Consider the following 24209-nt stretch of genomic DNA (forward strand, 5'->3'; position numbering starts at 1 on the left):
TAACCCCAAGGGGACGAGATTCATACTAATTCCCGATCGCAGAAAGGAGTACAGATGCTTGTGCTGACTTTTAAAAAGTAGGAATGACTGGAAGCTATAGAGAGATTCAAAGCTCTGCTACTAGTAGGATCCAACTGAACTCGAGAATTATGCACGCAAGGGGTAATTATCATGGGCAATGCATTATCACTCTATACAAAATAATCCAACGCAAACCCAACTGCACATCTATTACGTATACTAATCTATATTCCAGTACTAAGAAGCAATCTAGTTGGGATCTAGTTGGGATCTAGTTGGAATCTAGTTTGAATCAAAATGGATCACTTATCCAGACAAGAATAGGGTTGGTCAAGGAGGCGCACTGATCTTGTTGATCGCCGGAGTATCATCAAAGGCGACCAGTGGAAAAGCGTCGTGTATGGTTGAATACTTTATTGGATTTGATAGCCATCCATCTAGTGATTAGAAATATGTCTAAAAAAGCGCCCTAGATTCCATCGACCCAAGCTGTCAAATTAAGACGCGGAAAGAGCACTTGACAGATCAAGTATAAACCGGGATTGATTAGGACACTCAACACCCATTCGAACCACCCAACAATGGTCCTTGAATGTGTCAATGTCCCGCTCGCATAAATCATATTCGGTGGCGTTGTCACAGTTGAAACGAGATCGAAGGGGGTAGTGTGGCCGCCAGCATTCTTTGCACCGGGTGGTGATGAATGAGCATTCCTCGGCTGGAATCAATGTTCCCATAACAAATGGTGGTCCCTTGATGGAATGCTAGGAAATCTTGTTGTTTCTTACTCTCGTGAGAATTTGTCGTGTTCCATGAGGGTGAAGTTTCCAGCTCTGTGAAGCCTCAGTGTTGCCATTTTGATACAGCGAGTAACCGCCACATCGCATGTTCGGCACCAACCCGCTACTTACGGATGAGGAATTGAGAGGACTTTCTCCGCCAATTGTGCCTATACAGCCTCGGAATCAGCCCAGTGGCACAGCAAGAAGGCGACCATGCTGGCACTGCCCGCCGTCATCGCCATAGCCGCTTGCGGCGCCGCCATCTTCATTGCCCTCTCGGTAGTCGGCATCGTTGTTTGGGTCAGGTATCGTAAAGAGCGCCATGCAATGAGGCTGATGGGCTTTACGCAGAGGCCCGGACGACGCAGTCGAGCCTTGCAATCTTACCCGGTGGATACCTTGACTGAGTTGAGCCGGGCAGAAGGGAGCATATTAAGAGCGCATGGGCAGCTTCCATATGGCAAACCATCAGAATGGGGACAATTAACGTCAAGAGAGAGTCTGGATCATCTGAAAAGCGAGTCGGTGGCATCTATTCCACTCGCTGAGAAAGCACGATCTCTCCGCCATTCCCTTTCTCGATCTCGTTCCAAGCGCTTGTCACGATCATCCCACAAACGCATGGGCTCGTTGGGTACATTGGGTACATTGAGTGAATCAAATCAACTTCCCAGTCCACCATCTAAAGCGAGAATATCAATATCAAAAGAAGACGTCCCACTTTCGGCTGTCGAGGGGGTTTTGGAATTGCCAGCAGAGAGGACTCCAACACAAACACCAGATCCCAACGAAGATGATACTGGATTCCATCTAGGTATGAAACCAGTTTCACCTGGATGGCCCTTCCCATTACGGGATCGGTCCAGCCTCTTTCCTGTTTCAGAGGACCGTAACTCGTCTGTGTTTGATTCAAATACTGAAGAGTCTCCTACTCGTCTGCGTGGAGGAAGTATTGCTAGTCAAACAGCCGGGATTATGCCCGGTCATTCGATACCTCCCCCTCCTCCCCCGGCTGCATTTCCCCCCGACAGATTTAGTTATGCTAGGAATGACTCTGTGATGAGACTTTCCTCCATGAGTCTGGATACTACCAATAGCTCAATTTTGGATGAAGGGAGGAATGGTCCTAGGTCCGCTGATACTGATATGACCTCACCCACTTTCCCCTCAGGCACCTCTGTACCTTTCAGTGCTGCCGACGTTGGGGTCAAAGATGGTCGGAGGAGTTTCATTGCCACCAACACCTCCATCCCCCCTATGCATAACTTCCCTGTCCGCTCCTATTCGACAACTGAAACTCGTCATAAATCTGCATCCTTGTCACCTCGGCGAAGTTTGACCACTCACCACTCTGGTGCTTCCATCGATCGATTTGGTGGTGCTCCACGTCGAACTGATTCCATGTCTTCAACTAATCCCCCTTCACGACATCCCTCTCGGCGATCTGGAACTCCCGTGGGGCGTTTAGGATATCAACATTCAGCCCCGTCCTGGCGATCCTCGGGCTCTCACATGCCATCTGGACCACATGGCAATCAATATCAAAACAGTACAGGCTACGAAAGTGACGAAATGGAGAATGACCCCTTCTACGTTGGCTCGCCGGGGGGTGGGACTCTATTCCACCCGGTTAGATCACCAGGAAACGCAGGCAATGCTGCTAAGCCACCAAGCCCGATGCAGCGTAGCAGTCTCTCTCAAAAAGGCAATCTTACCTCTGCACTAAAGGGTGGAAATCCCCAACGCAAGGGCCACCGACGTCAAAACTGTGTTCGTATTTCTATCCATCCACCCATGACATTTGGGTCATCGACATTCTCTCCTACCGTCGAAGAGGAACCAGAAGACTTCGACAAGATGGAGGAGCTCGATCTACGTGAGACTTCAATCAACAACCCGACTAAACTCTTGCCTTCGTGGCCACCAACTACTGCGTCTCCTCTATCCTCCTCCAGGCGCAGCAAGTATGGCAGTCGACATGGCAAGCCTGGCCTTGGATCTCTCGGGCCGCTAGTCGAGGAGCCTCTACCTCCAATGTACGATGACAGTCCTTGCAAGAAGAGAAACCGTGCTCCATCTACCGTGGGTGCCAATAAGCCCACATTCGGAAACAACCGCGCTCTTCCTGAGCTGTTCACATCTCTCCCCATGTCTCACGGCAGCTCTCTCACCCACACTCCATCCCCCGAAAGAACACCACCTGTCTGGGAAATGTCCAAAACTCCATTTGCATCCCACGAGAACTCCCCTGCCATCGGTAGCCCACGACGTTCAGCGGTAAAGGGGCCTCGCAAACAACCCGGAGTCATGCCAACTCGAAGACAGTCGACTTGCGGGCCCTTAACCTCGCAGAATGCACCAGAGAGTCCCTTGGCCTCTCCCAACCGCCTCCCTCTTGTCATGAGTATCACCGGAACAGAAGGTAGTGACTGGCGTAGATCCACAGACTCACTCCAACGTGCAAAAACCGATGCTCCAAATCCCTCATTCCGCCGTGATCGTGTTTCAATTTCCAGTCTGGACAACGGGCTAGGTCCCATTGGCGATTCTTCACTCCATGGCACCCGCCGGTCCTCAATGGTTCAAGATCATGTCACTATCTTTGAGGATTCTAACCAAACCACCTCCCCTCCTCAATCCTTAGTTCAGCCCCCAATTGGGTCATTCCGCACGCCCGAATCCTCCCCCATCCGTAGCAAGAACAATATCCCCCGTTCCATGCCAACCAACCAACAATTCCCGCCTCATATGTCGAGCCACAATGCACCCCCGACTCCTACTTCCCCCGTCGAGGGATGACTACTCCCACTAGCAAGGGACTTGGACTTGGCACTGCCACGCCTGGTAGCCTTTACGATGGCGACGGATTCCTACGGGAATAAGCTTGATTTTGCCGTGTCTTTTGTCCATTTTGAAAGCGACAGTTTTCTTTTGATTCATTTTGATTTATTGTGCGGTATTTGATACTGATGTTGGCGCAAAAGCTTCAGTGTCCCTTCCCTTCTACCTGTTTTTATTTGTTCAATTACTTCTTCTTATTTTTCTTGTTGCCTGGTGATCCATCTTTTCTCTTCTGCTTTCATGTTTGATGTGTGTTTTCTCAGGTTGATATTCATGAAACAGGAAATCGGTAGTAGAAATCCAATCAATTCTCTCCTATATTTTCTCAAAAATAGTAAACCAAAACCATCGGTAGCTTACTACGTAGCCAGTCAAGTATTTTGAACGCCGATCCTACACCGTGCATTTCATATTTCCCTTCAAATCAGTCTAATCCCAATCAATCCGTCTTCCGCCACTTAGTCTCATCGTCATCTCCATTCTCTTCAAATCCATTCTCCCCCTCCCGGGCCCTAACAGTCCCAGCTCCAGGCCCAAGCGGGAAAGAAGGCGGCTCGCCAGCAGCAATCCAATTCCCATCCGCATCAAAGAACTGATCCATGTTCTCAGCGGTGATCCACCCAGAGCTCCCATCAACAGGCGGGGGCAGATCACCATTTCCAAGCTGGAAGACTCCCTCATGCTCCCCAGCCGAAATGAACTTAGGCCCATCCTCGTCGTCATCCTCATCGCCCTGCTCGACAGGGTCGGGGTGTAAGTTCGAGCACGCCGAGACAGCATTGTAAAGCTGCTGCGTGGGTGTATCCGTCTCCGCCTCCACGGGCTCTTGTAGCGTGGCGTCGGCGGGCAGCACCACTGTCAGTGTGATGCATTCCTCTTCGTCGTCTTCCGAGGGCGCACCCGGCGTCGCGACCTGCATGTACAGACCCTGGACTTCGGCGTCGGTATCTGGGACGCGTAGCCGTTGGAGTGCGTGTAGTGAGATTGAGGGGTATGGGATTGACACGCCTGTTGAGGCGGTGGGGGAGAAAAGGAGGAACTTGCTGTTGAATGATAAATTTGGTCAGTCGGTGTCCTGGCCTTAAGATGGAAGGGGGAATTGATAGACTCACTCGGATGTCACCCAGACATCCACGCCTGAGATTGCGACCTCCTTCTCTTCATCGTCCTGGCTGGCGGCGCTGTTCACAGCATCTTGGTCGCGCAGGGCGTTCAGCGCTGGGGTGGCGAGAAGTTCGCGCTCAAGGATGACGATCTTGCAACGCTGGCTGTGGTGGTACAATACTGGGGGTCCGGAGTAGAAGGAGCTTGGGGTGCGCGACTGGTGTTCGGCCAGCGGCACGAATGAGGAAGCTTCAGGGGAGCTGCGAATAGCCTCCATGTTGTAGTATATGTGTGATTGCAAGGAGAGAGAAAATGGGTTGAATGATGCGACAGGGTGAGGTTGGGATGGAATGAAAAAGAGCTTCCGTCGCGGGGTGGAGCTTTTCCGAGAGCTTGGGAGAGCCGCAGTTCTAAGAAATATATATATTCATGTACATTTTTGTACATTTTTTTTTTGTTTAAATTTAGAAACATCAATTACGATTGTTATACTCCATAAAAATTTCAATGTTTATATACAGCATTATTTCCAAATATTGAGACCTTGGTATACTGTCTTTTAGCAATAATTACCTCCATGTAACGGTCTATAGTTAATATTGAGATACTTTGTAAACCACACGGGCAGCCAATCCAAGGAACGATTGCCAACTAATCCACCCCATTCATCTCCCAGCAGAACATAATCTTAGCGCCGAAAGTCAAAGTCCCACGGGAAAGCGAAATGTCGCAGACTCGGGGGTTATCCATTGCTTTGACAGGGGCTTAGAAGAGCCTAGCGCTGGAAGGACCCTAGAAACATAGTGCCTCCTTTAGAGACCTTATTCCGGCGATTGATTCACAGTGCCACATTGAGAATTCGGTTCCCAAGCACTCCTGTGATATAAAGAGCAATGAGGGATTAACTCTCTTGGAGGACCATCCTTCCTCATTTCACACCTAGACCACCAAACGCTCTATCCAACTCCTCTCCATCGTTATGAGGCACCATGCTTGGAAGTTGCGAAGAGCTCTGGTCAGGAGAAGAGCTATCCAGCAGGCTTGGATGGGCATCGCCCTGCGCGTCAGGGGACGTACTGATCCGGCTAGGTTGAAGGAGCTTTTCCTCGCGGTCGAGCCACCCAGGAGCCAGGCGTCTTTTTTCGGCTAATTCGCGTTGTTTAATCGATTCTTTCCATGCGTTGATGGCCTGGTCCGCGTTGGCGCGAGCCTTATTCAAATGTTGTTCGAGGGAGTTGCATGCGGCGAGGACGTCGTCTGGGTGAGCTGCGTGCCCACCGCTGGGGGAGACGACATAGCGGGATTTACCATCAGGGCTGCTTGGGTCGATTGTCACTGAGGGGGGTAGAGACGAGGGGACGGATTTGTACGTGTAGGGTAAGGTGACGGAGGTGGGGAGGTTGATGAAGGGTGAGACGGTCAGTGGGACCTGGGCGAGGAGAGGGTGTGGTCCTAAAATAGTGTTAGTTATCTAGAGATATATGCGCATGATAGAAATACTGACGATAGGAGTCGTACATGGTTGAGTTGTTGAAGATGAGGCTGATCAAGTGCGGAGTAGCGGAGTAACGGAGATGGCGTATCACGGCCCCCGGAGAGCCGTGGTAAACATTTGAAGCACAACATTCACATATTACGCATCAGTATGACGATCTACTAATGATTATATACAAAGATATACTAGCTATACACTTGGAAAATCAAAAGCTAGTAACTAAGTGGTAGATGGACTTGGTAAATGTGTTGGAATGCATACATATCAACACTAAAAAAGGAAAGAATTCGCAAGTCTAAAATTCCAACATACTTTCCTTCCCTAGGCACCGTCAAAGACCAAAAGGCTTTGGATATTGACGCCAAACCCATGCTGGTGCAACAGTTGTCGGCCACGATGAACAGGGAACTCGGCCACAACCATGATGCTGACATCAGCAATACCAACTTCACTTAAAAGCTGTAGCACTGCACAAAGTGTATTGCCCGTGGCTAGTACATCGTCCACCACTACTACAGACGCGCCTCTAGGGATCAAATCCAGTTCTATCTCAATCCTCTTCTCATTTGAATTGGATGTGTAAGAGATGTGAGATGTACTCTTGAGGACGGACATAGTGGGTGGGGGTAGCTTCCCAGCCTCGCGTATCAGCGCCCACGGGTACATCGACCTGCGAGACCAACGCGAACGCATAGATAAAGCCGCCAGCCTCACAGCACACTATCATATCAACTTTAGCCCAGTCGCCGGTGAAGTGAGTATGCGGCAGAGAAGTGCATCACGCGTACCAGTACCGCTCTTTCAGTTGCCGTTTAGCTCGAATGGAAACCGATGGATCTCAGGTGGCCTTTCAAGATAGGGTGGCGGGGACTCCACCTCTGATGTCGAGAAAAGCCATTTTTCTAATCTTGTAGAAAAAAGGTCATTGGGCTCAAATGCAGCATATCTCCGGACTTTTCTCCCAAGATGACTGGGCAGATATCCAAGTATGCTCTTCGGTCCAGGTCTCACTTCTAAACTGAGATATTGATACGCGAGTTAAATAGGGGAGCTAACATATCCAAAAGTTGAGGGATGATAAAATCTTGGTACGTCATCCACCCTGGTCCCCGTAGTAAGATATCGAATCCAGCGTCGATCTGTATGTCAAATAATTGCTGCTTCGGGCATGACCCCATCGCAGTGGCCTTTTGCCTAAGTACCCACTTGAGGGAGTTAATAGTAGCCATGTTAGTCTAGGTTGAGTAAAAATGACGAGAATGGTGGGTTTGGTCTTCATGGAAGCAATGAATTTTGACCAAGCACAAATTCGTTTATAGTTGGCGGCGGCTGGCAGCTGTGCAAAGCCACCTGTGGCTAGGCGTATATTGAGGGCAAACTACGTACATAAGTAAATTGCTACTCTCTCGGTCCATTAATTGCCAGAGATATTCCCATTTCCAACAAGCAGGCTTGCGTAGCGCAGGATTATTTCCCAGTAGACGATTACCTTGGATCCTGCAAGGTGTTGGTACCAATTAGCAGGAGTGTTCGTCATGGCAGAGCACATTGGGAATATATATACGTCATGCATTTTGCAAAAGAAAGTCCCATTTATAGCCATGCAGTTACACAAAGGTGATACAGAACAGCCCTCAACGAGCCAAGTGATGCATGTTTGTTCCTTTCCACCGACTTTGCATACTTTCCTAGTAAAGGTAGAAGGGGCCTGTCCCATCGGATAATAATGAAACCCTTGGAAAGCAAGGCTTAGTATCTTGATAGAAAAAGGGATATTTGCAGAGGAAACTGACTTTGTTGTGTTTGGCGGACATTGCAAAGTCCGGGTTTCTCTTTTGGCGGTGTTGATATAGTCCGCAAGGGGCTCAGAGCCGACAAGAATCGAAACTAACCCCTTCAGGGGATACTTGGCACGCCATGCTTGCGTAAGAACTCTAGAACGTGTCTGCTTTGTTGGCCACCTATTAATCCCCGGCTTTTGCTACCCCGGACACGACCCAGTAAAAGGCGGGGAAAATCTGGGGTTGGTGAATGGAGCCTGGAGTACATCATGCGGATTAGTTGAGCCTGAGTCTTGGTACCTTGGCAAACCTTTTTCGTTCTGTTTTCACTATGAGTTTCGGCATTTCCCTAGCCTATTCCATGAGGCGTGAGAAGGATGAACGGACTCTCTTTGTCCGCCTCGGCTGAGAAGCATTGTCTATAAATGACCCTAACTCGTGGTGTGATGCTTGAATATAATTGACACGGTTGTTTATTCTACACACCGGGTGAAGGTATCGCCACTATATCATCCTGCGTTCTTGCTATTAATACTCACTTCCTCAGCCGAGGTATCCCACCTCAGAGCTATGGCAATCTTTTCTAAAACCATGAAACCATATTCGACCCCTAACTTGGAAGACAAAGAGTCTAACAACGCTCACGTTGAAGATGTTGACTCCCTCAAAGTGGCAGACGAGAAAGCCCAAGGGGACTATTCCGGGGCTACAGCCAAGATTGACCCGGCAGAAATCAGACTTGTGCGCAAATTGGACCTTAGAATCATGCCCATTCTGTGGTCAATGTATTTTCTGAACTATGTAAGCATTACCTCGACCTAGGTATATTGCAAGCTCATAAACTAATGCAATTGAAACAAAGATCGATCGCAATGCCATCGCCAATGCACGTCTCAACGACCTCGAGAAGGATCTTGGTCTTGTCGGAACACAGTATAACACTTGTATCTCGATCTTGTTTGTCGGGTATGTTAAAGACTTCCCTGATACAGAAGAAATAAGACCTAGGCTGACTTGAAAACTAGGTATCTCCTGATGCAAATTCCGTCGAATATGCTCATGTCCTCGAAAAAGTTCCGACCTTCTTTATATATGAGCGGGTGCATGGGACTATGGGCTATTGTCTCAGCTTGTACTGCTTTGACAAAAAGTTACATCGGTCTTCTCCTCGTCCGATTCTTTCTAGGAGTCACCGAGGCTCCATTTTATCCGGGTGCGCTGTTTTTACTGTCGGTTTTCTACACGCGCAAGGAAATCGCTCTGAGAATTTCCATCCTGTATACTGGCAATATTGTTGCCACTGCTGTTGCTGGCCTGATCGCAGCTGCAACCTTCGCGACTCTGGATCAGCACATGAATCTTAAAGGATGGCAGTGGCTTTTCATCATTGAGGGTGCGGTTACATTTGGCATTGCCGGTCTCGGAGTTTTCATGTTACCAGATCATCCACTCACCACACGATGGCTAACGCCAGAAGAGCGCCAACTTGCACATGACCGCATTCGGAGAGATACGGTTGGAAGTGACGAGTCGAAGGGTGCTCTCGCCGGCTTGAAGCAAGCCATGGCCGACCCACGCGTGTACCTCTTGGCCTTTATGCAGAACATGCATCTAAGTGCATGTGGTTTCAACAACTTCTTCCCGACTGTCGTTGGTAGTCTTGGGTTCAGCAGCACAATCACCTTGGTTTTGACATGCCCTCCATATGTGTTTTCCGGCATCTGCTGTATCATCATTGGTATCACATCTGGTCGGTACAACGAGCGGACATGGCATATTACATTGTCCATGGGTGTCGCTGTTGTAGGATTTATTATATCCTGTGTGACACTTAACAAAGGTGCAAGATATGTGGCTTGCTTCCTCTTTGCTAGTGGTGCATACGCCGTCAATTCAGTCATTCTGGGATGGGTGTCTGCTACACTGGGTCAGACGCCAGAGAAGAAAGCCGCTTCGATTGGCTTTATCAACGTTGTGGCTAATGCGTCTTACATTTATACAGCCTACCTCTATCCAAAGAGTGATGGGCCTCGTTACTTGACTGGAATGTCGGCAAATACGGCTTTTGGAATTGCGACCATTGGAAGTGCTTGGGCGTTGAGGTGGTGGCTGCAGAATACGAACAAAAAGATTAGCAGGGGTGCTCTACCTGGTGCTGGTGACGTTCTTTATGCCTATTGAGAGATTGCTTGATGAATCAAATCACGTGTTTATAAGTCGGTATTGAATAAGAAGCCTGGATCTCTCCTGCACTTCTACAATGGCAGCCCCAATGAAATGGTTACCCAAGTTGATATGCCCAAGAGAGTAAAAAATAGAAGAATCATCCACGTTTGGAATATGCGATTCTCAAAAAGTCTTTGTTCAAGTTGATCAAGCTTGCCTTGCATCTCCTCTTCTGCCGTCAAAGCTTGAGCCTTGCTGCCGAGGATTCCATGAGTAGCATCCGTACGTGTTGACCCCGATAATATTCTTTGTCTTATGGTCTAATAATATAGGGTCAATGATGCGTTCATACAAATCGCAGCTGAAGACAGGTAGGCTTTTGAGCATTCACGTTCAAGGGTGAGTCAGACTTACGGGGTATGATGTTGGCGAGGGCGTTGTCCATGCTCTTGCAAGCCCACTTCGATCTAGGGCGACAGCAAGCTCATAGTGCTGTCGATTGCGACCTGAAATGGTATGGCTAGACGAAGGTCTCTGTTCAGCCCCAAGATTGCCTCTTTTAGGAGAATTTTCAGGTTCTGATCAGTGCACGAAAGGTTAGACTAGCCAATAGTATCGCCGTGGTGTGGTCAAGTTGCGAACGGAATAGTACATACTGCAAAGTTCTTCCACAAATTGGAAAAATGGGATCGCCAGCAAAAGGACAGGCATGACCTGACCGAATCCCCATTCACTCTCGTCGCCCTGCCGCCCCTGGTGGGCAGCCTCTGTTCGTTCACGGATCACACTGTGTCCAGCATACATCAATGTCGCGTATAACCTGAGCATATCAAAGGCCCCCGAGAACACAAACTCCCGACATGGAATAATCATAAAGAACATCCAGGTCCAGAATTCCTTTTTCCGGGCGGGGGTATTGGGACTCTGTGCTCGAAGCAAATGGCGAGACGGCCATGAGAATGCCCAGTACGTGAAACGATCGATTTGAGCAAAAGGGGGACAATCTGGTATGCGCGGAAATAAGGATATTGTGATGGTGTAGAAAGACCAAAACAACATCACACACTCCACTACCACCAAGAGTACACTTACACTATTCCATCCTTCAGTCATCTTGTCTAGGGCACATTGCACTGATGCTCCGTATAGATCCCCGACGAGGAAATAGGCATTCCAGTTCAGAATTCTAGTAGGGAATATAGCGCCGAACATTACCACGATCCAGAGGTAGCGCCAGAGTCGTTTGTAGAGGCTTCCTTGTAAATGGTCCCTAATTGTCATGAACGTTGCTTGAAAAGTCGCGAAAGATAAATAAGCCAGTTGCGACCCAATATGGAAGTGATATTGTGTGATGGTGCAATGGGTTGAGTATAGGATTATGAGAATGGACGCTCCTGTGATAAGTTGCACGTCGGCAAGTTGGAGGCATATGGCGTGGATACGCTCTGTTCGGATACTCAAGACTCGGTCCTGCCAAACGCCACGGCATAGAAGGCAGAATGATAAGGGGACATGACTCGATAATTTACCAAACAGAGGACTAATGCACCGGTCTGCAGTGAGTTTGACAAGAAATTGGGTTTTTGTGCGCAGGAGTGAGTCGAGGTGGTTGTAAAAGTCGTCTGGAACGATCCCTTCGGTAAGGAAGTAGGCATAAAAAGCCAGGAGGTTCGTCAAAATTGCATATACGAAGAATGAAGTAATCACCTGTTGAGATTGTCAATCCACTGCTAGAAGCTGCAGCGCGTGTGTTTTAATCATACCCCGATGCCAGCCTAGATGTACAGTATGAGTTCTGTGCACGATAGCACATTTCTGTTGTTAATTGGGTGATTTAGAGGACTGACAATATCAGGGTCACCTTCAAACTTCCATGGTGATACCTCTTCAGTATATTCGATGTCGCTGGGACAATGAGGGTACGGGGTGCACATTTTAGAATGCTTATTGCTCTTGCTTTTGGATGGTGCTAGATGTGGTTTTGTCCCAACCTAGGAGCTTGGCGAACTTATCATGTTAAATAGAGGAAGAGTTTTAAATTTGTAAGATGGCTGATGAAGCCCAAGATGTGAGAACTCACTGCCAGTGTATAGGAGAGAATATAAGTAGGCTATGCGTGGTAAGCGCCAACATGATCACCCAGGTGTTGCCAACGCCAATGATTTACGCCCACGCCGATCAATGCCATTTAAATTAACTTTCATTAAAAGAAGGCGTATACTAGCTTCTGTCCATAGGTAAGCGGCAAGGCCCCGGGGGTGTTAAGAACTTAGGGGAAAAAAAAGAAGAAACACCGGAACGACTCTACACTATGCTTCAAAAATGGACCAACTGGAGGGATAGAAAGGCGACAACACATCATTTCTGTCTGATCTACTCCGTAAACCTCTATCTGATATGCTTGACTGGCTGCAGATGCCAAGAGTTCTAGTGCTTTAAGATGAAGCAGGGCACCCAATAGCATTACTCTATAGCTCAGCTGAAAGGGTGTTTGAGTAGTGGCGCGACTGGTGGGTTATTCTCACCCTTTGAATATTTTCTGTCTGATTTGTACTGCTGAGAGATCATTCATTCAGCGCTTAGCTATCTGCTTGTGACTTGAAGTAAAAATAGAAAACCGTTGGGGGGCCGAAGAAGGAAGAACAAAATTGTTGTCACCGTCTTAACTGGAATGATCGGGCTACTTGGATGGACATCAACATGCGTAAATTTTAAAAGCTATATACGATCCCGCAATTCTTCTAACGTGAGTGAAAGTATTTCGGCAATCTCTCGTGCCATATCCGACTTTTTACCCAGTAGCCACAACCCCTTCATACAATCCTCGGCCTGCTCCATGTTTCGCTCAAAATCATGACTATTGTGCCCGAGAGTAGTCCCGGGGCAGCGCAGAGACTCATCTGCATCACTTAGAAAGACCATGCAAGCTTTGGTAAACGCCCTGATCAAAATAATCGTCCATGGCTCGGTCAAGACCGTGCCCTCGTTGACAGCGTGGTGAAAGTCTGACATCTGCGGCACACCCAAGCTGTTATAATTTGTAGTAGACGGCGTACCGACTCTTGCCAGACGTGATAGCCCCCTGGCACTGTGAATCCTCATTTCCCTCGCCACTTGGTTGGTGATACGAATATGAGTTGCACCATCCCTACCCAGGGAATTTTCGTCAATGAATTCAAACAGATCCGCAAGCATTAGAGAAGCAAGATACCAGTGAGCAGAGATACACAGAAACCAGCCCTGTATACGCTGCGGAACCGCGTGGTAGTTCTGCACCAGTTCACCAAAGAAGGCGCCGTGCGTTCTGTTCCAGTATTCATATAATAGCATCGTCATGCGGATAATGTCCTCGATCTGGCCTTGAGAGGCACCCTTGCGAACGGCATTTTGTAGGTAAGACAGGTGGCGGAAGAGAAGAACTTTGACCGGCGCTGACTTGATTACATCTTCAGCTGCAGCCTCATAAGAACAAGGCCAGTGCGTTCGATGCGTCTGCTTGAGGTTTCCTGGCAGAAAGAGATCGAGATTCCACCGACCTCCTTGAATAGATTTGTCCATATTCCCGACTTCCTCAGTCTCCTTTTGCCCTTCGTGCTCGCAGTCCTGATCCAGTACCACAACGGGTCGTTCGTTCATGGACGAGGAGAGGGTGTCACACATGATAGCCATCCAGTACAGTAGACCGACTGTCTCTCGATCTTCGGCACTCATGGCCTCAATTCCGTGGGTGCCCTTCTCGCGACCGCTGTACTGTTTGCCGAGGCCCTTATCGAGTGCGTCACAGCGATACTTCAACGCATGCATTTTCCGAGCTGCTCTCTCCAAGTATATTGGTGGCCCCTCTTTGTTTATTATACCGTTCAATTTTATCAAGACCGATTCTGTAGCAAACGTGCGGCCTTGTTCTTGCATCCTCTGTCCAGGCGGCCGATTGCCGGGACTCCATGGCCTTTGCGTCAAGCCAAAGATCATCTCCGCACATGCCACTCTATAACACTCCAAATCGGTGACTTCTTGAAGTGCACGTTGCGCCTGGTCCCAAAATTGGCGCTGAAGAATGCGGTCAAACTCTTCGGTAATACCATTTGAAACCTTGTTCTCGCCATAATAAAGAGGCCTGGTCGAATATTTCTCGCGGTGCCGACGACTGCCCTGTGCCCACTGCGTAGCGAAGGCCATGATTGCAAGGTGCAGAGCCTTGGACGCGGCCTGGTCCTCGGCGTGTGTCAGTTGAAGAAGGTTGCAAGATTGTGCGACACGATCGAGCCTGATGGTACGCTGATATATCATATTAGACCGTAAGGAGCCCCGTTCGCGTTTATTATGAGCGATATTTCCTGACCTTGCTTGGTAGGGACAAGTCATGTCGCTCAACCAACAAGATAGGCTATACTCCAACACGTCGTGGTAGATTTGGAGCAGGTTGGCTGAGGTCAGGTGGCGGGTGGATGAATTGATCATTTGTTGATCGATGGAAAATGGGGAGAGTGACCCTTGCGGGCTGTCCCAGTGGGAGGATTGCGGGTTGAGAGACATCCAGGAAGTGTCACTCGACCGCCGGGGGGCTTTGGGATTGGGCGGATCCGAGGCTACTGTATGTTTGAGAGGCCAGCCACATTTGTTCGCACATTGGATCAATTTCGAAGTCCGAGGGTGGCTGTGTAGAGGTATTTGGCGAACTAGAGACGTAAGGTGGCATGAGATTAGACACAGATCGTGTAGATGCCCATGCGCTAGGCGTCTCTGCCTGCATCCTTTCCTGTGAATTCTCGGTATCATTGAGCATGGAACTGAGCAGCATTGAATTATAATCAAGTAACGACCCGGAAAAATCCACGCTGGCTGACTCCGACTCCCAAGTCATAGGCTCCTGCATGGAATTAGGTTCGAGTAGATTGTTCCATGTTTCCAATCCAGTTGTAGCCTGGAGTTCATTGGATTTCCATGGGGAGAGAAGATCCCGATTTCCATGCCCATAAAGGGGGTTTTGGTGAGGGGATCTCAGCGTAGACCGAGCTTGTGATCGGGCCCATTCCATCGTACATCGTTTATTTGTTCTGGCACAGTACGAACAGGATGATCGTTGGCCATCGACGTTGTTAACCAATGTTCGCCTAGTCAGATCCAGGCATGGTGCATCGCATGCCCGTTTCGATTTTCTACACTGGTCGCAAGAGCCGTACTGACGCCTGGATCTGGATCCTTGTGCAAGAGCTGTGGCTCGTTTCTGGATAGGCATGTCGACCAACGTTGTTGACCTTTGTTTGTTATTCTCGTTTTCCCCCCGAGGTGGATGAATATCTGAGAAGTTCCCAAAAAGCGGGGAAACAGGCGAACCTTGGAGATCTTCTAAGGTTTATGCTTAAGGTTTGTTGAATTTCCGGGACCTCCGAAGCCCCTTGGAACTTCCCCGCATTCCCCGGATTTCCCTTAGTCCGCACATCCATGAAAGTTTAATGACCATCCTTTTTTTTACAAGTCTTGGGAACGATGTATTGTCTTGACTATAGGAGCTGTATATACAAGTAATATGGAAAGAGAAGTAGAATGTTTGTATTCTCTACAACCCAACGAGCGAAATATGAATAGGGAACAAGAAGCCCTTCCACATCAAGCCTTATCGAGGGCTTTGTATATCTCAGCCTCAACTGCTCCCCATAGCCCAAGAACCTTGGCGTCCCCAAATGGCAGGATTTGTGTGCAAACAATGCCCGCAACACCCTTCTCCCTGTCCGCCCACCACCACAAATTCGCCAGTCCAGCCCAGTGCCCTGTGCTACTCGACCGCCCAGTTGCACCGCCATTGCTTAGCATAAATGTGATGCCCCAACCTTGTGGCGGGCTCCCAGCAACTGGGTATAATTCAGGAATTGGGTTAGTTAGGTCCGGCTTTGCATCCGGGATGCTTTGACGGCTGTAATCGGGGAACCGGGGAATCTGATTAGAGAACATTTCGTCGACAGTCTCTTTTTGAAGCAATTTGCTGCCTGTTCTAGGGCACGTTCCATCATTCAATAGCACTGCAAGGACCTCTGCGGAGACAAGTCAGTGTATGGAATCTCGACAGGTTTTCGGAGCTACTCGCGACTCACTGCAATATTCCTGCGGCTTGGCAAATATACCCGCACCACCGCTGTTAAATACTCTAGCGACTTCAGCATCGTTCTCCAGGTCAACGACCAGAGGCGCTCGAAGGAGATGATCTCGTGGCCTCAGGGTGCCATCCGGGTTTCGATGATTCATGTACGCCAGCCTCTGGCGCATGTCGTCGCTCGGGAGCATGGACATTTCTTTGATTCCGAGAGGCAGGAAGACATTCTTCTGTAGGTAGTCGTTAAGCGTTAGGCCTGTCACGCGTTCCAGTGCGATCCCCGCCCAGTCGATACCAACCTATTCTCATCAGCGATACATTCATGATTCTGGATTAATGGCACTTACGCCATATTGCCAGCCTTCACCGGGCTGGAATAGCAGAGGCAGCTTCATATCCTCAATTCGTCCAGAGAACTCATCTGCTCCAATCGGGTACGACCACTGTTTCAATCTCTCATTGAAAAATGTATAGCCAAATCCGGCAGTATGGGTTAACAGCATACGCAGGGTAATTCCATGCTTCTTCTCTTCAAGGCTCCCATCTGGCAGCAAAACTTTGAGACTCTTCAATTCAGGGCAAAGACCCTCTGTCTGCTCCGCATCATCTAGCTTAAGAACGCCCTGCTCAACCAATTGCATACAGGCAACACCAACCAACATCTTCGTACAAGATGCAATCCAGAAGATGCTGTCCAAGGTCATGGGGTCATTGGATCCCGCACCTCGATTACCCGCAGAGTGGGCTAATAATTCGTTGCCATCTTTTCCAACAACCACGACCGTGGTCCCTGGAATACCTGACTTTTGGTCTTCACAGGCTTTGTCTATGATATCGCAGAGATGCGAATGCACCTGCTCATTTAGAGGCATGTTGCCGAGGCCGTTGTGGAATAGGATAGAGGATTGTTATGTTGTATCGCTAAAAGGTCGGGTCCACCAAAAAGAACAGAGGGCAACCAGGAGCATGGAAGCGTAACTTATTTAATAGTTTCAAACAGCGGAGGATACCGTGTGCACCCCCGCGTGATACCGAGGATTCCCCCACTTCTGCGGCCATGCCCAACTAACTTTGCGGAACCGCTGTGGATTGCGGAACCGGGTGCGGGGAAGTTTCAAGATTGTCGCAGCTCCGGGTCCGCAACTAGTGGCCGAAAGGGGTCCTATCACACCTGCAGGATACTTTGTGATGGGAAATTGAGGAATGCAGGCACTGATGTGACGTGTACCACAGCTTACTGTGGCATCACGAAAATGCAGCTCTGAAGCGCTTCGGTTCTTCTGGAGAATCAAGTTGTCATTATTGCTCCTCCGGATGGAAAGCTACACTATAAAAGTAGGGTTATAAGAAAAACATGAGAGTTGATTCGGATAGAAGGTCTCCAAAGCTCAGATTCCAACCCAGAATCTATCAAGTCAAGGACTGAAGCTCCGGGCAAAAAGCCACATTGTCACGATGACCACAAAAGTCCGCCCCACGTGGTGCATGGAGGAGGGGTACCCTGCGGTTAGCTGTATCATGGGCACCGAGTAGAATACTGTTCGCAGCATATACTATCATCCGCAGCAAGACATGGGCGAGGATACGTATAAGTAGGAGGAGGTGCCCGGGAAAGAAAGCTTCATGACACTCCAACAGTCAGTCTTCTTATTTAGTTACAACAACAGCAACACTTGCTCATTTCAATATTTAATCGAAGAGTCTGTCAAAATGGGTAGCATCGGAGAGATCGTCTCCAGACCAAAGAAGTATAACACTGAGCTCACCGACTACTCAGAAGTCCATGCCGATAAGACTGGGCCATATGCTGAAAATCTCGAGGTCGATGCGTTGGTAGTTGGTGCCGGTTTTGGTAAGCCCTTATTCCAGGCTTCATTCACCAACCAGCTGACGAGATAGCCGGTATCTTTATGCTCAAGACGCTTCGTGATCGCGGCCTGAAGACGGTCATTTTCGAGGCCGGTAATGACACAGGTGGCACCTGGCGATGGAATTGCTACCCCGGCGCCGGCGTTGACTCCGAAGTCCCAGAGTACGAGTTCTCTTGGCCCGAAGTATACAACACGTGGAACTGGCCCAACAACTACCCTAACTACCAAAACCTGCGTGATTACTTTGACCACGTTGACAAAGTAATTGGCGTCAAGAAGGACTGCGCCTTCAACACCGTCGTGGTTGGAGCTCAGTTTGATACGAACGAGGGAAGGTGGAGTATTAAAACTGCAGATGGCCGGACGACCAAGGCCAAATACCTCGTCCTTGGAACCGGCTTTGTAAGTAATTACACCCCTCAGTCAAATTAAGGCCTGCTAATAAACTGTTTAGGCCGCTAAACGTTACATTCCCCCGTGGCCCGGCATGGATAAATTCAAGGGTATCGTGCACCACTCATCTTTCTGGCCGGAGGAAGAAATCGACGTGAAAAGCAAGCGCTGTGGTATCATCGGCACCGGTGCCTCGGGTGTGCAGATCACGCAGGCCTGGGGCCCTGAGGCTGCCGACCTCAAGGTCTTCCAACGAACTCCTAACCTTGCCGTACCCATGCGCAAGCGGGACCTCACTGTTGAGGAACAGGAACGCATCAAGCCCTACTACCCAGAGCTGTTCCGGTACCGCGAGACTAACTTTGCCGGCTTCCTGTATGATTGGTGCGAACGCAACACCTTCGACGACACACCCGAAGAGCGCGAGGCCCTCTACGAGAGCGTCTGGAAGGAGGGTGGTTTCCGCTACTGGGTTGCCGTGTACAAGGATAACTTGATCAACCCCGATGCCAACAAAGAGTCATACAATTTCTGGGCCAAGAAGACCCGTGATCGTATCGGTGACCCCGTTACGAGGGAGTTGCTTGCACCTCGGAAAATGCCGCATTATTTCGGTATCAAGCGGCCATGTCTTGAGAGGACCTACTACGAACAGTTCAATCGGGAATCGGTACACCTGGTTGACATTAAGAATAACCCGATCAAGGAGTTTACTGAGACTGGTATCACACTCGAGGACGGAACTCACCATGAACTTGATGTTATTGCTGTCGCAACTGGATTCGTAAGTCCTGTTTAATGCACCACCGATATCACATGTGCTGATACTCACAGGATGTCGTTACCGGCGTCATGACCCAGCTCGGCCTGAGGAGCATCGACGGTGCCGAGCTCGAGAAGGAATGGATTCCAGGCGCAAAGACCTATCTCGGTACCACTGTGAGCGGCTACCCCAATATGTTCCACATCTATGGCGCACACGGCCCAACACTCCTGAGCAATGGCCCCACGTCAGTCGCAGTCCAAGGCCGCTGGATTTCCGACGCCATTGCCAAGATTGAAGCCAATAATATCAAGTACATCAATCCCAAGATTGAGGCTGCTGATAAGTGGAAGAACCATGTTGTGGAGCTCAATAATAGGACTCTCTTCCCCACGGCGCAGTCGACGTACATGGGTGGCAGCATCCCTGGCAAGGTTTCTGAGCCAGTGTGCTACTCTGGTGGTATCCCCGCTTATGCTATGGAGATTCGGGCGGCCCTGGATAACTGGGAGGAAGGATTCGATGTCGTCAGGGCTTGAGTGGGATTCGATGGACGCTTGAGTTTGTTTCTGATATTGAGTGGCAGTGGGCGTTTAGCTCCCACCCAAGGGCCCGAAGCATATCGCGTGAGGTACTTTGTTTTAACTTAGCAGAGAATTCAAAATACTTGAAAGATATTTCATATTCTGATATAATCCCAACATTCATGCTATTGTTAGCGTTGATACTACCGTTAACCGAACTCCCATTTAACGCGTCTTGGAGTGGATGAAACCATTTATTTACATTATAGCGGGGAACTATTCTCGGACAATAAGCTAGCCATCATCCATGGAGGTGACTGCTTGCCACGGGGACTAACAAACTGGCTAGTGCTCCGAAATAAGTCCTATGCGAAATGTTTATAATGGATCTCCACCTATCATTCTATGTCAGGAACATCAGCAGTGTCAAGGCTGCCCTTATTGACTCAAAAACAGCGGGCTTCCCAGTGGGCCTTCCTCAACCACAGTGTGCGAACGTTCTTTTGGGTTACGTATTTTTAGCAGATCAAAGTACACAGATGGTAGCCAGATTATGTTTGCGATAGAATTCCTCTAATTGTAGTCACACTATCGATGCGTTATATAAGCTGGGCCCAATGATAGATGACAAAGTCCGTCGGTGGGCTGTAACAAGCTCAAGCTTCATTCTTATGGTCTCTATACACAACGTGCACCATCAACCAGGATCTCAACACCACTGATAATTGAGCTTGCAGGCTCTGCCAAGAAGAGAGCGACATTTGCAACATCGGACGGTTCGACGAGGCGACCGATTGGGATCGACTCGCACTTCGCCTTAATGATCTCCGCGGGAACCGGTCCATCTGCGATACCAGCGAACTTGTTCAGGAGAGGCGTGTTTCCGGAAGTCGGACAAATAGTATTGAAGCGCAGTTGATCTCGGGCAAATTCCAAAGCCATCGACTTGGTGGCCGAAGAAACTCCCGCCTTTGTAGCGTTATACCATGTCTGCGTAGCGCCGGGACGGATAGCATTCTCGCTGGAAATCACAACGGTGGAACCCGGGCCATTCTTTTTCATTTCAGGGACGAGGACCTTTGAACCGAGATAGATACTTCTGACGTTGACGTTAAATAGGCGGTCAAACTCTTCCACGGTCACATCGAGTCCGGACTTGTTGGGGTACGACCAGCCGGCATTGTGAACGACAATTGATGGAGCTTTGCCGAACTTTGCGATAGAGGTTTCGAGCTATACGAGAAAGGTCAGCATCATAATACTAGCAAAAAAGGGTCTTGTTGAGGATAGTTGGCTTAGCTTACCGCTTTGATCCAGCTTGCTTCTTCAGCAACATTAGCCTTGATCTGGTAGGCCACGTTCTCGGGGTAGCCATCAACAGGACCATCGGTGGCCTGGAGATCCATTCCAAGTACTACTGCTCCCTCGCGGACAAAGGTCTCAAAGATTCCGCGTCCGAAGCCTTGGGTTGAGCCCGATACGAGAGCAATCTTTCCTTCAAGGCGGCCTGGCATGTTGACGTTTTCAAGGTTTGTCGTTTGAGTTTTGTTTGGAAAATACGAAGGTTCTTGACTTGATCGTAACAAGAGGCTTTTGGGTATTATTTATATGAAGCAATTCCCCATTTGACATAGGCGTTGAAGCATAATCTACACACGGACCACTGATCCGGCTGCGAAGTCGGATGGCCCTTCCGGGGTTCGGTCTAAGCTTATCTCTAGATATCAACTGCCCTCGGCCCGGCCCACTTCGCCAGGATACATACCTCCTAGATTAGTTACTTGGTCTTATCGGGCTGCAGTCCGATTGTGGGGTAATATGTCAATTTGCCCATAACATCTGCCAAGAAGGGCTAGAGGACGAGAATGATCTTCCAGTCGGTCAACTGATGTTCCAAACGAGCAGATCCCGAATTTTGCCCAGTATGCATCCGTTTTGCGAGAAAGAGATATTTTGCATCTTCGGTGGGCTCGTCATTACTGGAACTCTATATCCTCATTATTGAATCGACAACTACACATGCAATATTACACATCCCAAAAGCCCCAAATTTGTTGAAACCCCGACACATACAATTTAATTTTACTTTTGCAGGGAAAGAAATGATACGGAAAATGCCTCAGTAACCTACAAATAGCACAGGAGATAAGTATATAAGCATGAAAATTGTAGAAATTGATGCAGTGACAGTATTTATTTAGTTCGGGGTCTGGGGTAGTATTGCCTTGTGACATGTGCAAAGTTCCTGGATATGCATTCTTGCAGCAATGTCTAACCAGATAAATGCGTTGTTCACCAAGTCATCTATTCAAAATATAGCATTAAGACCAGCTTGATCTTATCCCTTCTAGAATATCACTTTTTCCTGTCACAAGGCATGGGAGTGGCTATTTGTATGTTTCCTTCTATTCTATCAACCTGAATAGACAGCCAGACTGCGATTGTGTCATCCGCGTTGGAATGTCTATTGAGGTAGCTTATATATCAACCCCGAAGGGATAAGGGTAAATAATGGGTCTATCTACCCAGAGTGTGGATGAAAACATAGGAATCAAAAGAAGGAGTTTCAGATATCGTAGCTGTCATCTTCAGAAAATGCTACAATATGATAAGATCAAATTTCACACTGCTATCTGCCCCAATACATACATAGTATACCAAATGTAAAAATTCCTTCTCGACGCCTAAGAGTTATCACCACATGAGAAGACTCCCGATACCGATCCATCATCATACGAAGCCTGTATACTCAACACAGATGAGTAAGTCCCCCCGATGATGATAAAAAGTCCCGAAACAATCAGGAAAATTGCACCTGCAAGTGCCAAGGCTTGTTTCCACCCATTCCGATATGCTTTGAAAGCAGCAGGTAACCAAACCATGGGCGAGATTGTTTTTGCAGTTTCCACCGTCTGGACTCTATCGCTTGCTATGATAGGTTTTTCTCCCAAATAAAAGAGGATCATGAGACCAGGAAAGACATTAGTGAAAACGGGATTAAAGAGTGCGCCGACCAAACTTAGAAAATCGTCGAAGAAAGGCACAACACCGACAATAATGAATCCAAAAACAACAGTCACGGTCATTGATCCAACCCAAACGGCCCAGTGGGTGACTGTGTTGGATTGAAGATGCCGTGTGCCGCGGAGAATTCTGACGAACCAATATTTGCCCGCAATGTGGCTCCATAGAATGGCCGTCACCAATAATCCGGGAAACGCAATACCGTATGATATCTTTTTGATCAAGACGCCAGCAGACCCCAGGGCTGGGCTTACAAGATATTGGCCAATCTTGCCGTACATGATGGACGAAATGGCGATGTTCGTTATAACGATAAAAGACTGGCCACAGATGAGAGCGCGCGTGAACTTTTGGGGTTCCTTCATCTCGGCCGCAACGGAGAAGAAAGTTCCTGATGCACCCAAAGCAAAGAGCTGGGTGGATACTGCTGCCATGGCTTGGGTAAAGTTTGCCTTGGGCAAAACACGAATGTCTAGGTTGAACGGCCCGGGTGGTGCCCCCGCGGGCCTATCTCTGGTAAGACAGGCGATTGCGGTTATCCAAATAGCGAAGATGATGCCAGCCACGCCGATCCAACTGATCCAGGCTACCTTTTCCAGAGAACGGAAACCGGTTCCAACAACGAAGGCACATCCACATGCGACGGCGAGGAAGACCATAGTGCAAGCACCATGATCGGAGAGTGCGTTAAGTGCCACGGACGTGGTGAGCATGCCTGCTCCGGCGACGAGAGCGAGATATATGTAGTAGATAACCCCGATGAATTCTCGCGCTCCTTTTCCAAAAAGTAGCTCCGCGGCGTCGCCAATGCTGTGCATATGGGGATAATATAGCCTGGCATTCCCACTAACGTAACCGGCCACAGTTGTAATAACAGACAGAATGACGAAACACAGTACTCCGGGGAAGAATCCCAAGACATGAAAGGTGGCTGGGAGACTGAGAGCACCTAGGCCGATTTGAAGTTTGGCGATTAGGATAGCAGCCCCTTGCCATGAGACGCTCCGGAAGTCGACATCACCCTCTTCACTGTTGAACAAGTCTTGCGGTGCCTGGAAGCGAGCTTTGTGGTCCTCGTCGTGGGCCAAATCGTGGAAAGCCCCATTGTCGATATCATGTCCGTCGTCTTGGATTCGGTCTTTCTTGGATTGATTCATGTTGTACTATGAGTATGCATAAGATGGTAAATTTCAAACGTAACCGAAAGGGAATTTGAAAGCGCAATTTAAACACCCATAGAACATTTGACTCGCAGTGGAGTCGAATGAGCTTATCAGCTCGGGCCGAGAAAAGAACTGGGGTAAATTTTGCGGGGAAGATCGTCATTTTGCTAGTATACAAACGTCCTCTACA

The 24209-nt window shown here is 48.8% G+C and overlaps 12 protein-coding genes across 12 annotated transcripts; 3 read left to right on the top strand and 9 right to left on the bottom strand.

Moving 5' to 3' along the window:
* Positions 1-518: 518 nt before the first annotated feature.
* N7487_000455 (uncharacterized protein) lies at positions 519-908 on the bottom strand (the record flags this gene model as incomplete). The annotated part of the gene is made up of 2 exons (XM_056868203.1): positions 519-785; positions 810-908. 2 exons carry the CDS (start codon positions 906-908, stop codon positions 519-521), a joined length of 366 nt encoding a protein of 121 aa, XP_056732987.1.
* A 108-nt stretch (positions 909-1016) lies between these two features.
* N7487_000456 (uncharacterized protein) lies at positions 1017-3602 on the top strand (the record flags this gene model as incomplete). Its single annotated transcript, XM_056868204.1, has 1 exon — positions 1017-3602. The coding sequence occupies one exon, from the start codon at positions 1017-1019 to the stop codon at positions 3600-3602; it is 2586 nt and encodes an 861-aa protein (XP_056732988.1).
* Positions 3603-4083: 481 nt separating this feature from the next.
* On the bottom strand, positions 4084-5025 carry N7487_000457 (Voldacs domain-containing protein; the record flags this gene model as incomplete). Its single annotated transcript, XM_056868205.1, has 2 exons — positions 4084-4687; positions 4757-5025. 2 exons carry the CDS (start codon positions 5023-5025, stop codon positions 4084-4086), a joined length of 873 nt encoding a protein of 290 aa, XP_056732989.1.
* A 651-nt stretch (positions 5026-5676) lies between these two features.
* Positions 5677-6268, bottom strand: N7487_000458 (uncharacterized protein; the record flags this gene model as incomplete). The annotated part of the gene is made up of 2 exons (XM_056868206.1): positions 5677-6200; positions 6253-6268. The coding sequence occupies 2 exons, from the start codon at positions 6266-6268 to the stop codon at positions 5677-5679; spliced, it is 540 nt and encodes a 179-aa protein (XP_056732990.1).
* Positions 6269-6564: 296 nt separating this feature from the next.
* On the bottom strand, positions 6565-6858 carry N7487_000459 (uncharacterized protein; the record flags this gene model as incomplete). The annotated part of the gene is made up of 1 exon (XM_056868207.1): positions 6565-6858. One exon carries the CDS (start codon positions 6856-6858, stop codon positions 6565-6567), a length of 294 nt encoding a protein of 97 aa, XP_056732991.1.
* A 1757-nt stretch (positions 6859-8615) lies between these two features.
* N7487_000460 (uncharacterized protein) lies at positions 8616-10205 on the top strand (the record flags this gene model as incomplete). Its single annotated transcript, XM_056868208.1, has 3 exons — positions 8616-8825; positions 8887-8990; positions 9050-10205. 3 exons carry the CDS (start codon positions 8616-8618, stop codon positions 10203-10205), a joined length of 1470 nt encoding a protein of 489 aa, XP_056732992.1.
* A 378-nt stretch (positions 10206-10583) lies between these two features.
* On the bottom strand, positions 10584-12124 carry N7487_000461 (uncharacterized protein; the record flags this gene model as incomplete). The annotated part of the gene is made up of 4 exons (XM_056868209.1): positions 10584-10768; positions 10847-11897; positions 11954-11965; positions 12038-12124. The coding sequence occupies 4 exons, from the start codon at positions 12122-12124 to the stop codon at positions 10584-10586; spliced, it is 1335 nt and encodes a 444-aa protein (XP_056732993.1).
* A 784-nt stretch (positions 12125-12908) lies between these two features.
* Positions 12909-14726, bottom strand: N7487_000462 (uncharacterized protein; the record flags this gene model as incomplete). Its single annotated transcript, XM_056868210.1, has 1 exon — positions 12909-14726. The coding sequence occupies one exon, from the start codon at positions 14724-14726 to the stop codon at positions 12909-12911; it is 1818 nt and encodes a 605-aa protein (XP_056732994.1).
* A 1074-nt stretch (positions 14727-15800) lies between these two features.
* N7487_000463 (serine hydrolase domain-containing protein) lies at positions 15801-17153 on the bottom strand (the record flags this gene model as incomplete). Its single annotated transcript, XM_056868211.1, has 3 exons — positions 15801-16222; positions 16283-16580; positions 16629-17153. The coding sequence occupies 3 exons, from the start codon at positions 17151-17153 to the stop codon at positions 15801-15803; spliced, it is 1245 nt and encodes a 414-aa protein (XP_056732995.1).
* An 838-nt stretch (positions 17154-17991) lies between these two features.
* N7487_000464 (flavin-containing monooxygenase) lies at positions 17992-19847 on the top strand (the record flags this gene model as incomplete). The annotated part of the gene is made up of 4 exons (XM_056868212.1): positions 17992-18133; positions 18181-18554; positions 18607-19329; positions 19380-19847. The coding sequence occupies 4 exons, from the start codon at positions 17992-17994 to the stop codon at positions 19845-19847; spliced, it is 1707 nt and encodes a 568-aa protein (XP_056732996.1).
* Positions 19848-20510: 663 nt separating this feature from the next.
* Positions 20511-21346, bottom strand: N7487_000465 (uncharacterized protein; the record flags this gene model as incomplete). The annotated part of the gene is made up of 2 exons (XM_056868213.1): positions 20511-21065; positions 21137-21346. 2 exons carry the CDS (start codon positions 21344-21346, stop codon positions 20511-20513), a joined length of 765 nt encoding a protein of 254 aa, XP_056732997.1.
* A 1170-nt stretch (positions 21347-22516) lies between these two features.
* N7487_000466 (Amino acid transporter transmembrane) lies at positions 22517-24013 on the bottom strand (the record flags this gene model as incomplete). Its single annotated transcript, XM_056868214.1, has 1 exon — positions 22517-24013. The coding sequence occupies one exon, from the start codon at positions 24011-24013 to the stop codon at positions 22517-22519; it is 1497 nt and encodes a 498-aa protein (XP_056732998.1).
* Positions 24014-24209: the final 196 nt, after the last annotated feature.

Source organism: Penicillium crustosum, assembly GCF_028827405.1.
Source record: "Penicillium crustosum strain IBT 35664 chromosome Unknown utg000001l_segment0_segment0, whole genome shotgun sequence".
NCBI classification, from domain to species: Eukaryota; Fungi; Ascomycota; class Eurotiomycetes; order Eurotiales; family Aspergillaceae; genus Penicillium; species Penicillium crustosum.